Source organism: Cyanistes caeruleus, chromosome 24 (genome assembly GCF_971803275.1).
Source record: "Cyanistes caeruleus chromosome 24, bCyaCae1.hap1.1, whole genome shotgun sequence".
In the NCBI taxonomy this organism is placed as follows: Eukaryota; Metazoa; Chordata; class Aves; order Passeriformes; family Paridae; genus Cyanistes; species Cyanistes caeruleus.
In genome coordinates this window covers 5,854,145-5,868,340 of record NC_141724.1, presented here as the reverse complement: position 1 = coordinate 5,868,340, position 14,196 = coordinate 5,854,145, and the positions used below count along the sequence as shown (strand labels likewise).

Here is a 14,196-nt window from a genome sequence, read left to right as displayed (position 1 = left end):
GGCTTTTCCAAATATATATACCATTGCTCTGAGGGCAGCTGTAGTCCCTCTCTTGGACCAAGCAGAGACCCTGCCTGTACCAACAGAAATAATCAGAATATTTACCTTAAATACTGTTGTGGTGTACTGGAGGATGAAATGTTCTAATTTTTTATCTAACAAGCCATTCTTCCAACCCCATTTGCTCTGTGGTTTCACTAAGTGGGATGACACACTCAGTGTAGACAGCTTTGGTGTTTTTGTGGATAGCACCTAAATCTGAGCAACTGGGTGCACTAGCAGAACCAACACATGGAAGAGGTGCACATCCTGAGCCTGGGTAGGAGTCTGACTGTACCTGTGACACACTTCACACTTGTCAACTGTCTGATCTATTTTTTTTTTTCAAGTGCCACGAACATGTCAGTGGTAGTTTCTGTGCTAGGGTTCTTACTTGAGCTTTTTAATGAATATCACAAGTCATGTTGGTGTGGCTGACACGTATTAATGTAATCACTGGTGTTACCAAAAAATATTCCACTGACAAAGATTCTTTCCAAGCACTTGATGGCAGTGAAATGCTACATTTTAGCCTATTACCAGATCATCTTCCATTTTTTATGAAAGATGTGGGTTTTAAGAGTCTGCAGCAACTATTTCAAGCAGAATTATGAATTCTGGGCTGAAATAGCTCTGTAGAACAGAGGTAGAAAGAGCTGCTGACTTGCTTCTAAAGGAGACAGTGTCTGGGTTAAACTTTCAAAGCTGGTTCCATCACTTGATTCTGGCTTTCAGTTCTTCCCTGGCTTCATGTTCCTTGCCTGTGTTCTGAGGAAGCTGACTGACCTGCTCCATGCTTCAGCCAGCTTGACTTGGGGTGGGCTGATGTTCTGATCATACCCTTTTAGGGGATCTGTGTACCCTGCAAGGCTTTGAAAGGTAGAAGTTATGTGTAAAGGGACTGTTTCAAAGGCTTTGGAGAGGCAGAATGTTATTGTGGAGTTGCAGAGTCTCTGCCAGGTATTTGTATGGATGGTCCATAGCAGTTTATTCTGCCTGGCTGGCCTCTGTTGCCTAACTCTCCCTGAGAGCTTTGCAGGTTTGTTTGCTGCAGAGCTGCTTTACAGCCCCAGTCTGTGCTGCTGCAAGGGCTCGTTCTGTCCTGGGCCAGGACACTGCGTGCCTCTCTTGTCCTTCATAACCTCTCCATCAGCCCCTTTGTCCAGGCTGTGTAGGTCCCTCTGACCTACCTGCCCCAGCCATGCCAGCAGTTTGACACCATCTGCAGGCTTGGTGAGAGTGCTCTCTGGCCTGTAATTGCTGTTAATTGAGTTTGTTAATGAAGACATGGATTTGTATTGAGCCCATATAAGCCCTGAGGGATGCTGCTGGTAATCAGCTGCTAGCTGGACTTTGTACAGCTGATCACCTTTTGAGCCTGATATTCTCACCAGCATCAGTCGTCTGCTTCTGCAGTCCAGCTCCTGCCTGTTGGAAACACTGGCAGAGACAGTGTCAGAGGTGTAGCACACTTCTCCCATCCTCCCCAGAGGCAGCTTGGAGTCAGTTGTCACCAGTAAAACCGTGCTGGCTGTTCCACCTCCTGCTGTAAACGGCTATCAGCAAGATTTACTGCACAGCCTTTCCAGGGGCTCCGGTGAGATTGAGAGGTCTGATGTTCCCTGGACCCTTCTAGCGTGGGCTTGGGCAGTGTTTGCATGTCATCAGGCCTCCCTTTGTCACCAGGACTTTGGAAGTTGGCAGTGATTTGCAGTGACATCAATCAGCTCCTTCTTAAGCTATATCTGCATCCCAGCTGGTCTCAAAAGTGGTCCATGCTCATGCCTTCCCCCTCATTCCCTGGGTCGAGGCTCTGAGGCTGCACAAGGAGCTAACAAGACAAGTCTGTGCTTCCTGGGAGCTGCACTTAGTCCGTTCCCTCCAGCATGTGTCCATCCTGTTGGACCAGCACTGTCATCTGGAGCACTGCTGGAGTTGGGGGCCTGCAGGGAGCTTCAGCAGTCATCACCTCTGAGTCTTTGCAGTGACTGTCAGACATTCCTGGGATCACAGAACTATGGAATGGTTTGGGTTGGAGGGGCCCTTAAAGATTGTCTTACTCCATTTAATTCCACTAAACCAGATTGTTCAAAGCCCTGTCCAGCCTGGCCTTGGACACTTCCAGGATTGGAATACTCCTGTGAATACAAACTAACCATTTGCAGGGCATTTTCCTCGTTTCCTTATCTCCCTGGTTTTCTGTTCCACAAGATCTCTGCCCCCTCCTCCCCCACAAAATAAAGTAAGTTTCATGGTGAAGTCCCTGCCGGGAGGGAGATAGATGTTCTTTCTACTTGACTTCAGTCCTGCAGGAACCGCCTGTGAGCAGTTGCTGTTGTGTCATACCTGTGGTGCCTTCCCTACTTTTTGATGCAAACTTGCACAGTGACTTCAGCTTCAATTCCAAATGGCTTTTCTGTCAGCCATGCCTTCAGATCTAAGGCATGTCGTGACCTCTTTCCTTCAGGAGCAGACGTGCAATCAGAAGTGCCGCCAGCTTATGTCTCCCAAGAGAAATGATGACTGTGGATTTCTGCTTTCTACTACCAATTTGGTAAATGTTTCTTCCCCATCCTGCAGCACAGACATCAGTGGCTTCTAAGGTTGGTTGTATTTTCTTATTGAACTTGGCTGTCTTAATTTTATTAATGGGCTTAGCAATTCCTTCCAGTTGCTGAGGAATGCTTCTCACTGCTACAGTGTGCTGACACTATAGGAAATGCTGTAAAGCTGAATACACATTTTAGGTTTCTGAGGCCTCTTTAGTGGAGCCCTTTCTACTTTCAGTCCAGCTACCAATTTAATCAGTGCTGCACTTGAGATATTAACTGTTGCTCAGTGCCATCTGAATATGGAAAGGGGGTGCAGGAGGCACCAGGCCAGGGCGGGGCTCTGAGGAGGATGCACAGCCTGTGAGCTATGGCTGCTCAAGGCTGAACAGCCTAAGTCAGCAGGCTCAGCTTGGTCTTTGCAGAAAGAATGTCTTAGTGCCACTTGACTTTAACCTCATCACTCCATGGGCTTAGCACCAATCAGCCAAAGCTCTGATCGTGCCAGTGGCTGAGGAAACTGGGCTGGTGGGTAGGAGTCAGTGGCTCCCGTGCTTTGGAGACCAGCAGGCAGGGCAGTGAGGAGAAAGAGCAGGGCTTGGCAGCTGCAGTCCCTCTCTTGGACCAAGTGGAAAAGCCTCTGGCTAGGAGGGGAAGGAACCAGGGAGGATAACAGCTGTGTTTGACAGCGTGTGGCTCTGTGTTCCTTTGGATTGTCCTGGGTGGGACTGTGTGTCTGCTGTTCCTGGGCAGTGCCACCATGTGTTGGCTGCTCTGCATCCCCAGGGCATCCCCAGGTGCTGCTCCAGGGCTGTGCAGATGCTTTCTGGATTAAAGTGCTGTTCTGGGGGTTCAAACTGCCCTGGGGCTGTTGAGCTTGTCACCAGCTGTTGAGCTATGTCACTTGCCCACCAGCTGCCATTTGTTTCCCAGACCCTCTGTCACTTAATCTAATTAAATCAGTGGAAAGCTGAAAAGCAGTAGAGTTCCCACCATGTCCTCAGGGGTCCGCTTTTTATCCAGGTGCCCTGAAGACCTAGAAGGCCAGTGGTGTCCTGGAGTGCCTTGGGAAAAGCATTCCCAGCAGGCCAGGGAGGGATCCTGCCCCTCTGTCCAGCCCTGGTGAGGCACATCCGGAGTGCTGTGTCCAGGTCTGGGCTCCTCAGGACTGGAGGGACCTGGAGCTTCTGAAGTGGGGCCAGCAGAGGCTGTGGAGGTGAGGAAGGGCCTGGAGCATCTCCCCACTGAAGAAAGCCTGGGGGAGCTGGGGCTGTTCAGCCTCAAGAGGAGACAGCTGAGATGGATCTCATTCCTGTCTGACAGTGTCTGCAGGGAGAGCTCAGAGCAGGGCCCAGGCTCTGCTCCCCAGGACCCAGCCCTGGCACAAGAGGAATGGGCAGGAGCTGATGCTCAAGAAATTCCACCTGGACATGAGGCAGAGCTTCTTCCCTGGGCAGTGACTGAGACCTGAACAGGCTGCCCATAGAGGCTGTGGAGTCCCCTGACTGGGGATATCTCAGACCCATCTAGACACAATCCTGTGCCATGTGCTCTGGGGTGACTGCCTGAGCAGGGAGGTGGGACCAGATGAGCCACTGGGGTCCCTTCCAGCCTGACCCATTGTGGGGTTCTGTGATCCCCAGTGTGATCTGAGCCTCACTCGAGATCCTGCTGTAGACAGAGGCACTCAGGTATTGGTGTGTCAGCACTCTGTGCAAAGGCTCTGGGCATGAGCCTTCCAGATTTCAAGTCAGATCACCCACACCTCTCCTGGTGTTTGTACCCCATCCCTGTTCCCACACACGGGCATCTGTGTGGGGTGTACGGGGAGAAAGAGGTGAGTGAGGGTGAGCATATTTACTGCAGACAAAGAGTGCTTCTGCAAACATTACATATTGGATCTATGAAACAGGACTTCCAATGAAGAAAATTGAAAAGTGATGATCTAGTGGAATTTAAATCCTAATTATTTCAATATGGAAGGAATGATATATTGTTCTTAGTGACATATCATCTTTTATATGTTGTAGCCTGTGTGCATTCTCCTCTCTATCATAAATCACTGTAATAGGTACATGCTCTATTCAGGGAGCACACAGTGTCCACTTTTGGAGATTTTTTTTGGAGTATATTGGCAGAATCTGAGTCTTGGATACAGCTCAACAAAATAGTTTCAATTGATAAATCTGTCCCACTTTCGGCATTGTGTGCTGAATAGTTCTGTAGTGCCTCTCAGTGATACCAAAGTTGAGTGTTGGTCAGTCTTTCCTGTACAAGGATCTCTTCAGGTAAAAATAAAATTCAGCTTTCTGAGCTTTCCCAAGCTGTAGTCTTGACAGAGAAGGTTCCAGGACTGCTCACACAAATGAAAAGTGTCAGGTCTTCAGCATCAGTTGGAGCTGGCACATGAGGTCACTGAGCTGTTACCCATATACATACATATATATCTATATACATTGTGTATAATGTATTGCTAAAGCAGCCACCAGGAGATGTCAGGAGGAAGTGAGTTTCCAAAAAGGACTCCAGGAAGAACCTGGGGAGTGATGAACCCAAAGCAGGCAACAGGCAGGTGTATAGGAGAAATCTGTGGGAGATGGTGTGTTGGATTTCCAACATCCCTCTATGGAAGTTCTAAGAAACAAAGCTGTTGTGAAATAAAGAGATCTTAGTAATTATTGTCTGAAAGAGAGAAAATGAAGGCTGGCAACAAAGGGTCAGTTTGCAGGAGGAAGGAGAGTTATCCTGTGCATCTCCTCTGGAGTCTGGGCGTCTCTGCACACCTTTATGTGAGACAGGAAAGGGAATATAGAGCAAGGTCACAGTTTGCAAAGGCTCCTGCACAGTCAAGATAGTGAAATGTGAGCTGGCCCTGAATATTGGCAAATTTGCTGATAAAACAGCTGGCAAAATTTGGTCTGTAAATGGGGAGTAATGTTTATGGGGAAATGGTGGTTTCCAATCCAGCTGTCACAGGCTGCAAAAGGTTGTACTGTGTCCATGTGTAGATTAGTATGTGCAACTCTCTTTCTACAATCTCCAAAAAAAAATAAATATATATATAGTTAAGGGAAAGAGATGGGAAATAACAGCAAGGGGGTCAAAGCCATGGATTGGTTTCTGTACCAGGAAAGAGCGAAGCTTCCACGATTCATTCTGACTGTCAGAAAGCCACAAGCACATATATGGTAAAGATTTCCAAAATTATATGTAAAATGGCATTAGGGATGTTTGTTTTTTTCCTACATGGAAGAATTGAAGGACATCAGAATTTTAAAACAAATGCTTTTTCTCATCCAGTGTAAAATTCAGCTGTGGAACTAATTGCTTTAGGACACAGCTCATGCCAAAAGCTTCATTGTGTTCAGAATCTGCATGGTGAGTAAAATCCTAACTGTGTAAGTTAAGCTCTGGATTGCCAAGCTCTAGGATGGATGGAAGATATAAAGAGCAATTAAAAAAACATTATTTATTGCAGGTGACAGTCAATAAGAGAAAATTAGATGGGGGGAAAACTATCAAAGCAAAAAACCTTCTCAAATATTAAAGCAAAATTTTTGAAATTAAAATCCAGTGCTTTTCAGAGGGTTCATAAATACAGTCCCGCAGAAATGGTGGCAGTTCTGCTTTGTGCTTAGTGGGCAATTTTATTGAATTTTTGGGGAACTTGCTGCTGCGGCATGGAGATTATATTTCATAGTGTCCTCTAAACTAGAAAGAATATGTTTATGTGTGGGATATCATCTTGCTATTCCAGGAAGTTTTGAGCATTTTTCTCTTCCTGGCTCTTAGTAGCCTGAATTGATACACCTGACTGAACACAGCATCAAGGTGTTGATGCAAGGGATGGATTTCCTCTTCTCATCATATGCACTGGCTTTTCATTCTTGGGTGATTGACAAACCGAATTTGACCTTCACAGCCCTAAATGGTTTGTCTTGTAAATTAGTATCACTTGAGTCATTCTGAACAAGCATTCCCTCGTGCTGAAAAAGATAAGTGGTAAATGTGTCTGTCTCTTGATGAGAGACTTCAGGGCTGTGCCAGCCTGTACAGCAGCAGAGCCAGGGTTTGAACTTCAGAGCATATTGCAGGAGTTATTTTTGTTCCTTATATTAATAGCTGCTATAGAAGGCGCCCTGCACTTACAGCCAAATCCTGTTTACAGTTACTCCGAGTATTGGCTTCTCTGCAGTCTAAACTCAGTCCTCAACATTATTTAATTTAGTCCTCAACTAAATTTAACATTTAGTTTAGGTGCTTTTAATCTGTAAGAAAATTGTTCAGTGTTGCAGAAAGTGAACAAGGAACAAAGCATTGAGTGTAGCCCTTGGGAGGGAATCTGTATGATGACAGCACAACCAGGTTCCTGCAAATTGTACTTGGGATTTCAGTTCAAGCCCTGGCCTAAACGAGAACTGCTGCCTCTTTTAAATTACAGTGTTGTGGTGATGAAACAAACCTTCAGAGCCCTGGAGATTTGGTGATACCTATTGTTGACAAAGCTACTAACTTCTTTTTATAATTTATTTATTTTAAACATAGAGTCATGGAACCATTGTCTTTGGAAAAGACCTCCAAGGTCATCATGTCCAACCTGTGGCCAGCCATCCTGTCAACCAGACCAGAGCACTGAGTGCCTTGTCCAGCTGGTCCTTAAGCACCTCTAGAGATGGGGACTCCACCACCTCCCTGGGCTGCTCCTTTACAAAGCCTGACCACCCTTTTTGGGGAGAAATCCTTACTGATGTCCAAGCTGAACCTCCTCTGCTACAGCTTGAGGCTGTTTCTTCTTGTGTGTCCCTTGTAGCCTGGGAGAAGAGGCCAAACCCTGTCCTACTAATGTGTTATGCTGTCCTGCTCTCAGTCTCTAACCATTCACCCCTTTTCCATTTTGTCTGCACTTGTTTTCTAATGCTTTGGCTTCTTGGAGCAGTGCTTGGATGGTTCTCCTGTGGTAGGATGCTGGAAGGTGCATCTCTTTTGCTGCCATGTGTTTGGCCTTTTGCTGTCAGCCCACAAACCAGACTGGGCTGTCTTGGTGTTCAGGGCACATGGTTGCCACTGGAGAGTTCCAGAGTGGCTGGAAGAGGTCACAGAAACACTTCTAGTTCAGTCCTGTGCACTGAGTCATGACCAGGTTTATCAGAGCTTCTTAGAAAAGATAGTTAATGAATCCCTTCGTTAACATCATCACAATGATGATGTCTGCACATCTCCCAGAGGGTGAGAAGCCCCAGTGCCTGGCAGGCTCAGCTGGAACCATGGGTGATGTGTTCCTGCTTCAGCAGCTCCCCTTGGAGTCATTCAGTCAGCCCTCAATTATCCACTGGGGGTGGAGAGGAGGGCATGGAAATGCTGGATTAAAAGTGATGCCATCAGTCATTGATGCTATAAAACATTAAATTAGTGAATGCTGTGGTGGAACACAGAGATCTCCAGGATGCAGCGTGGGAGCTGTCAGGGCCAGTGTGTGCTGCAGCACAGCTCTCACCTCGTCAGGGATTCCCCAGTGCTGTGTCCTTCAGGTTCTTCTTCTGCCTTTACATTCTCCCACCTAAAAGTAGGAATATTACTATTTTGCTTCATTGTAAGAATGCTTATGAGAGGCTGGAGCTCTCCACCTTCTCTGCTTTGGTTTCATCTCACACCAGTAAAACATGACCTCTGATTCTCTTCTTGCTGGGCAGGAGGGACAGAGCTGGGCCTCGATGGTCTGTGCTGGTGGCACCTTTGGAGGAGTGTCCCCACAGGGAATTGCAGCCTGGGTATTCCCTACCCAGCCCCATCCCCTGCTGTGGTGGCTCAGGGGAGCAGCTGTGGGGAGCAAATGTGGAACAAACATCCTGGTTTCCCCAAACCTTTTACAGCTTCTTCTCTTTTTATCTTCCTGAAATCTTCTTCAGACAGTTTTGGCTTTTTCCCCCCAAAGGAGTTTATTTCTGTGGTACCGTAGAAATAGTATAAACCATATTTGTGATGCCACAAAAATCCTTAAGAAATGCTGTTGGAAAATGGGGTAAGTTGTTCGGGTTTTTTGGGAATGGGTTTTGTTTCTTGTTTAGTTTTGGTGTTTTTTTCATTTTTTTAAGCTGAGCTTTTTCTCATTCATGTCCTATTCATGTCTTGTATCTTTTTTTGTATCTTCAGTTGTGGAGACTAAAATTTCTTATCATACTGAAGATTTGGTGCATTATATAGAGGCCTAATGATATTTTATGGTTTATTTTGTTCTGCTCCAAGTAATGTCTAGTATTTTCTTTGATTTCTGAGCTTGGAGCTGATATTTTCCTACAGCTATTCGTTATAATCCTAATAGCTTTTCCTTGAACCCAGTAATAAGCTCAGAGCCTTTCATTTTGTTATATGACGTTGGGTGTATTTTGTGCCTGTGATTCAGTCTTCAGTGATCTGCACTGCTTTTCATCTGCTTTTTTATCAGCAGTTGCTCAGTACTGTAAGATTCTTCAAGCTCATCCTTTGCTTTACATCTTGAATATTTCACCAGCAAACTTCACCTCACTGATCACCTCTTGTTCCAGGTCCTTTATGTAGCACATTTGGTAGCACAGACCCTGGGGGGAGCTTTCTGCAGAGCTCTCCAGGAAGATCTGTCTCATATTCTGGTCTCCTCATCATGAAAATACATTTAATTGTGCAAGGATCTTCCCTCTTACCTGGGCAACTCAGTGGCTACAGGAGCTGCAGTGAGGGGCCTGCTGAGAATCCTTTAGGAAGTCTTTGTGGATAGACTCAGAATCTCTGGAGTTGGAAGGGACCCACAAGGGTCATCGAGTCCTGGCTCTGCAAAGGACAACCCAAAAAACCACATCATGTGTATGAGGTGGATGTCATGTATCATCTGGACCTTCCTTGTCTTTGTGTTTATTTACCTTTCAAAAGACTCCAGTGGCTGTCACAGGACTTCCCTCTGTAAAAGCCTTGGTGGATATTTTCCAAAATACAACAATATCTTATACACCTGCTCTTCTGCATTGCACTGTCCACTGATGTGACCCCATCAGCTTGGTGAAATCTTTCCCTCTCTCCATTCCAGGAGTTTCCTTGCTTCTCTGTGACTTTTTTTTCCATCTCAGTCATGTAGTGACACACTTCTGTTTGTCCATTTGTCTGGTGCTACACCAGGGCAGGCTCAGGCTGGAGATCAGGGAAGGTTCTTCCCCCAGAGGGTGCTGGCACTGCCCAGGCTCCCCAGGGAATGCGTCATGTACCACCACCTCTCTTTTCCACAGACATGACCAGAATGGAGTCCCTGCCCTTTCTTTGGACTGCTGATGGTAGCAGGAATATGCTCAGAAACCAGCAGTGAAGGATTTTGTTACTGATAGCTGTGCTGAGATTTGCTTTAGTTTGTTTCCCAGAGGAATAAAAAAACTCAAAGAGACTTTGCTGTGACTGAGCAGCCCTAACAGTGTCAATTGATTTATTTTCCTTCTTCTATTTTTCCTGTGAATAAAGACAAGTGCAAATGAGCTTTGTCTGAAAGTGTGGTTGGCGTTTGAAAACTCATACAAATTGGATCCTGAAACATTTATTTTTCCAGTATTGGGAGTTCTTTAAAAGCTTTTACCTCTGCTCTAGAGCCAGGCTGGGAGAGCTGGGGGTGTTCAGCTTGGAGAAGAGAAACCTATGAGACTCTAGAGCCACTTCCAGTGCCTAAAGGGGCTCCAAGAGAGCTGGAGGACTTTAGACAAGGATCTGGAATGTCAGGACAAGGGGGAATGGCTTCCCACTGCCAGAAGGTAGGGTTGGATGGGGTATTGGGAAGAAATTCTTGGCTGTGGTGGTGGTGATGCGCTGGCACAGGGTGCCCAGAGCAGCTGTGGCTGTCCCTGAATCCCTGGAAGTGACCAAGGCCAGGCTGGATGGGGATTGAAGCAATCTGGGCTGGTTTAAGGTGTCCCTGCCCCTGCCTCTCCTGGAGCCACTTTAGACACTGGAAGGGGCTCTTAGGTCTCCTCAGAGCCTTCTCTTCTCCAGACTAAACACCCCCAGCCCTCCCAGCCTGGCTTCAGAGCTTTGAGCTGCCTTCAAACCCACACCAGCCTGGGATTCTGTGAAGGGATGTGCAAAGCCTGTCATGAGACAGAATTCCTGTGTTCTCCTCTAGCTGCTACACTGAAAATGCCAGCTGTAGTCCAGGTTTAAATTGCTGTGTTTAGATAGGTTTATTTGCTATGTTTTGGGAAAACACTTAGCTTAACTTCTGCTGTAATACCTAATTATATCAAGGTTTCAGCAGCATTTAAAAGAAAACATTTCCTTAAAGCTGCACTATGGCAAGTGAGGTTGAAAATCCCAGGGATGGCACTAGAAATGGAAATGCTGCAAAATCGTAGCTGTGGACCTGTCAGGAATAGTGTGGAATCACTTCATTTTTAGAAAGATTTCTTTATCCAGCCCCCTCTTTGTCAGCTCCATCATTTGTTATGCTTCAAAGAAAATTCTGTGTCCTTTGATTGACGTGGAGCCTTTTCCTGCTGGGAATAGTGACTGTGGCACTTGAGCCGTGCTGGAGGCTGGGCTCTTGTTCATGTGTGAACTCAGAAAAACCCCTTGTTTGCTTCACTGAGAAGACTTTGAGTGGCACAGGACTGGAAAATGCCCAAGCAAGCTGCCACATGTCTGTCTGAGGATGATTTTTGCTTCTAGGAGCGCATAGACTGATCCTTAGAGAGGTTTTAGCCACTGAATATATAACTGCAAAGCAGCAAATTTAAACTTTCCTGCACACTGCTAGACTGGAAAGGAAAATTAATAAATAGAATTACTGAGTGCACGTTTTTCTTTTTATATACCACCTTCTTTTTCCTGGCCACAAAGGTAAAATTCAGATCTTGAAACAAAACTTGATGTGACTGCAAGACAGGGATGTGCACGGAAGCCTGAATAAACTGACAGTGAATCCCTCCAAGGAGTCACCTCATGCTCTTCACCTGTAGTTGTGTTGAGCTGTTTCTGCTCACAGCCACTGTTTTCTAGTGGTAATTCCAGTGTTTTTCACTGGGTGCTCATTGAGCATTTTTGGCATTTGCAGGAGCTCATGGAACTTCTCCTACAGGAACTTGGATGTCTGTAAGGTGGAGCTGGTTCCTGTGAAAGCTGGTTCCAGGTTCCTGCCCTGGAGTGACCTGAATGCTGTGTTGAAAAATCCATTTTTCCTTGGGCTGTAGGCAGCATGGTCTGTCTGTCTTGACATAAGCAAGATACTATGTGGCAGCTTAAGAGTATCTCAGTCCTGCCCTTCCTGCTGCTCCTGTCATGTGCAAGTCCTTGTCTGGCTCCAGTGTGAGCCAGTTTAGCTCCTGGATGTGTTCAGTGAGGTATCAGATGAGTGTCAGTGCCCTTGCTGGGGGAGAGGGTCTGCTGGCAGGGTGTGAGGCAGGGCTAGGCAGCCTGGCTTCAGCAGAGCCTGCTGCAGAATCCTGCCATGGCAGGGACTAAAGAAAGCCTGGAGTGATCTACAGAGATTTTTCTGTCTGCCTTTGAGGTCTATAGTTAGGCAACACAAATCTCACCTTTAGTTTGCCAAGTTGTAGCTAAAATCATTTGCAGCTGTTTTTCCATGTCTCTGCTGGGGTAGGAGGAGACCTGGAGAGGCTCTTCCAGTAGAGGACTCTCTGCCAGAGCAGAGGGGCCCTGCCTGGCCTTCCCACCCCACCTTGCCCTTCAGCAGGTGTGGTGTGAGTGGAGACACCTTTCCAAGCAGGCCACAAAGTGATTTTACATTTTTCCCCCCATTATTCACCAGGAGAGTCCCCATTTGACATTGGCCACACCGTGATGCTCAGCCACCGCCAGTGGCCCTGCAAGGCACTGGGACAAGTGTTTAGCCCTGGGCTGCAGGACACAGCCTTGGTTTGGCTGAAGCTGATCGAAGGCTGCGTCTTGGAAGTTTAGGAAACGTTTGTGTTATAGAGATGATGGCAGAACTGTATCTATATTTGCTTGTGTTGTGAAAATAAGTCTTTAGGAACTGCATTAAATAGTGTGGTGTAGCCTCTGATGGAGCTCCTGTCAGGACAGAGGATTGTTAGCAGAACATTTCTTTGCTAAGCAAATCTGCAGTACCTGAATTTCCATTTTCCACACAGGAGTGAAATGCTTGTGAGCTTTCTAATTATGAAACGTAGCTATTTTGGGCAGGAACAAAAATTTCAGTAATTTAAGGGCAAGATTTTATATAGACTGTCTTGATGGAGTGCCAGGGAGTGCTGGTTGAGGGGAGAGAAATTACATACTTAGTGGTCAGAATGACTAAACTGGTGAGGCTTGAAAAGCCAGTGCTGCTCCACACCATTAGAAAACTGGCAGTCCCTGCTTTTTAGTGACAGAAAGACTTTATTTTTAGTGTTGGCAGTTGATCACGTACTGGACTCATTTCAAGCTCTTCTCAGATGGTACAAAGCATTAGCATCTGACTGCTGTTGAAATAATGGGTATTAAAAATCATGCTAGAACTAGTGGGATGATGATGATGATGAAAAGGAAGGGAGTAAAATTATGATCTAGAGTGAATTTTGAAGTCAATCCCACATGGCCTGGTGCTGGTTTGGAGCTGTGTTGTGGGCTGTGTACACAAATGGCAAAGCAGTCAATCAGCTGCAGAGGGGGAGCACTGTGGAAGTGGAAAATCCATGTCTTGGGCCCTGTTTGGATGAGAAGTGAATTCAGTGCAAGTTGCTGGACGTGTGGGAGCACAAATGCTGTGAGGCTGGAGGGGTTCACAGGATCATAAAACGTCCTGAGTTGGAAGGGATCATGAAATCCAAATCCTGGCCCTGCACAGACACCCCAACATTCTCACTCTGTGCCTAAGAGCACTGTCCAAACACTCCTCGAGCTCTGGCAGCCCTGGAGCTGTGACCATTCCTCGGTCCCTGGGGCTCTTTGCTCCAGTAAATCCATGTCTGTGTGGTCTGTGCTGAGCTTCCTAGCTTTGCCAAAAGGCTCTTTGATTAGAAATGTTCAAGGGGGGGCAAAGAACTGGCAATGCTGCATGCCTGTCATCCTAGCAAGAGTAAAAGCAGAGCATTTCTCTCCTGTTTCAGTAACACAGAGTGTGAGTAGTGTCCAGCTGACCTTCTCTTTCCTTCCCTCAGTGGCTCCTGTTTCTTCTCAGAAGCCAAGCTGGAAGCTCTGAGGGCTGCCTGGGTGAGGGCAGGTCCTGCCCAGTCGGGGAGAAGTTTGGATGTAGTGCTTCAGCTCTCTGGCAGCACCAGCCCTGCATGGCATTCAGGGCTCCTGGCAGTTCTAAAGAATTCCACAGACATTTAACCAAGCCATTTCTGCTTTAGTGCAGCAGGTATTTACATATAACTCCCTGTAAATAAGTTGATGGTCCCAGTGCATGAAGGTATGGGAAGTTTTAAAATATTTTCAAAATGTGGCTTCTATTCAAAGCACTTCTCCACCTGACATTCCATGCTGCTGTTTTGTCTTGGAAATGCCACATTCATGGCATAATTATGCCTTTGCACGTATTCCTCTCTTCCCATGTGCTCTGCTGGGTTTTTTCTTGTGCTAATCATTGTAAGAGATTTGTTGTTGGTTTCTTTTGATGACTGACATGGATACTGCTGAGTAC

General features: G+C 46.4%; 1 protein-coding gene across 30 annotated transcripts in view; it reads left to right on the top strand.

The window, feature by feature from the left end:
* Positions 1-14,196, top strand: part of PPP1R12B (protein phosphatase 1 regulatory subunit 12B) — a 126,351-nt gene that overhangs the window by 9,506 nt on the left and 102,649 nt on the right. For 3 of the 30 annotated variants that reach the window (XM_086861919.1, XM_086861917.1, XM_086861907.1), the window contains exon 2: positions 2,507-2,642. The exons of the other annotated variants lie outside the window; for them this stretch is intronic. In XM_086861919.1, the coding sequence (XP_086718045.1) occupies positions 2,598-2,642 (45 nt within the window). In that variant the 5' untranslated portion in view covers positions 2,507-2,597. The remainder of the gene's footprint in view (positions 1-2,506; positions 2,643-14,196) is intronic. 30 annotated transcript variants of the gene reach the window in all.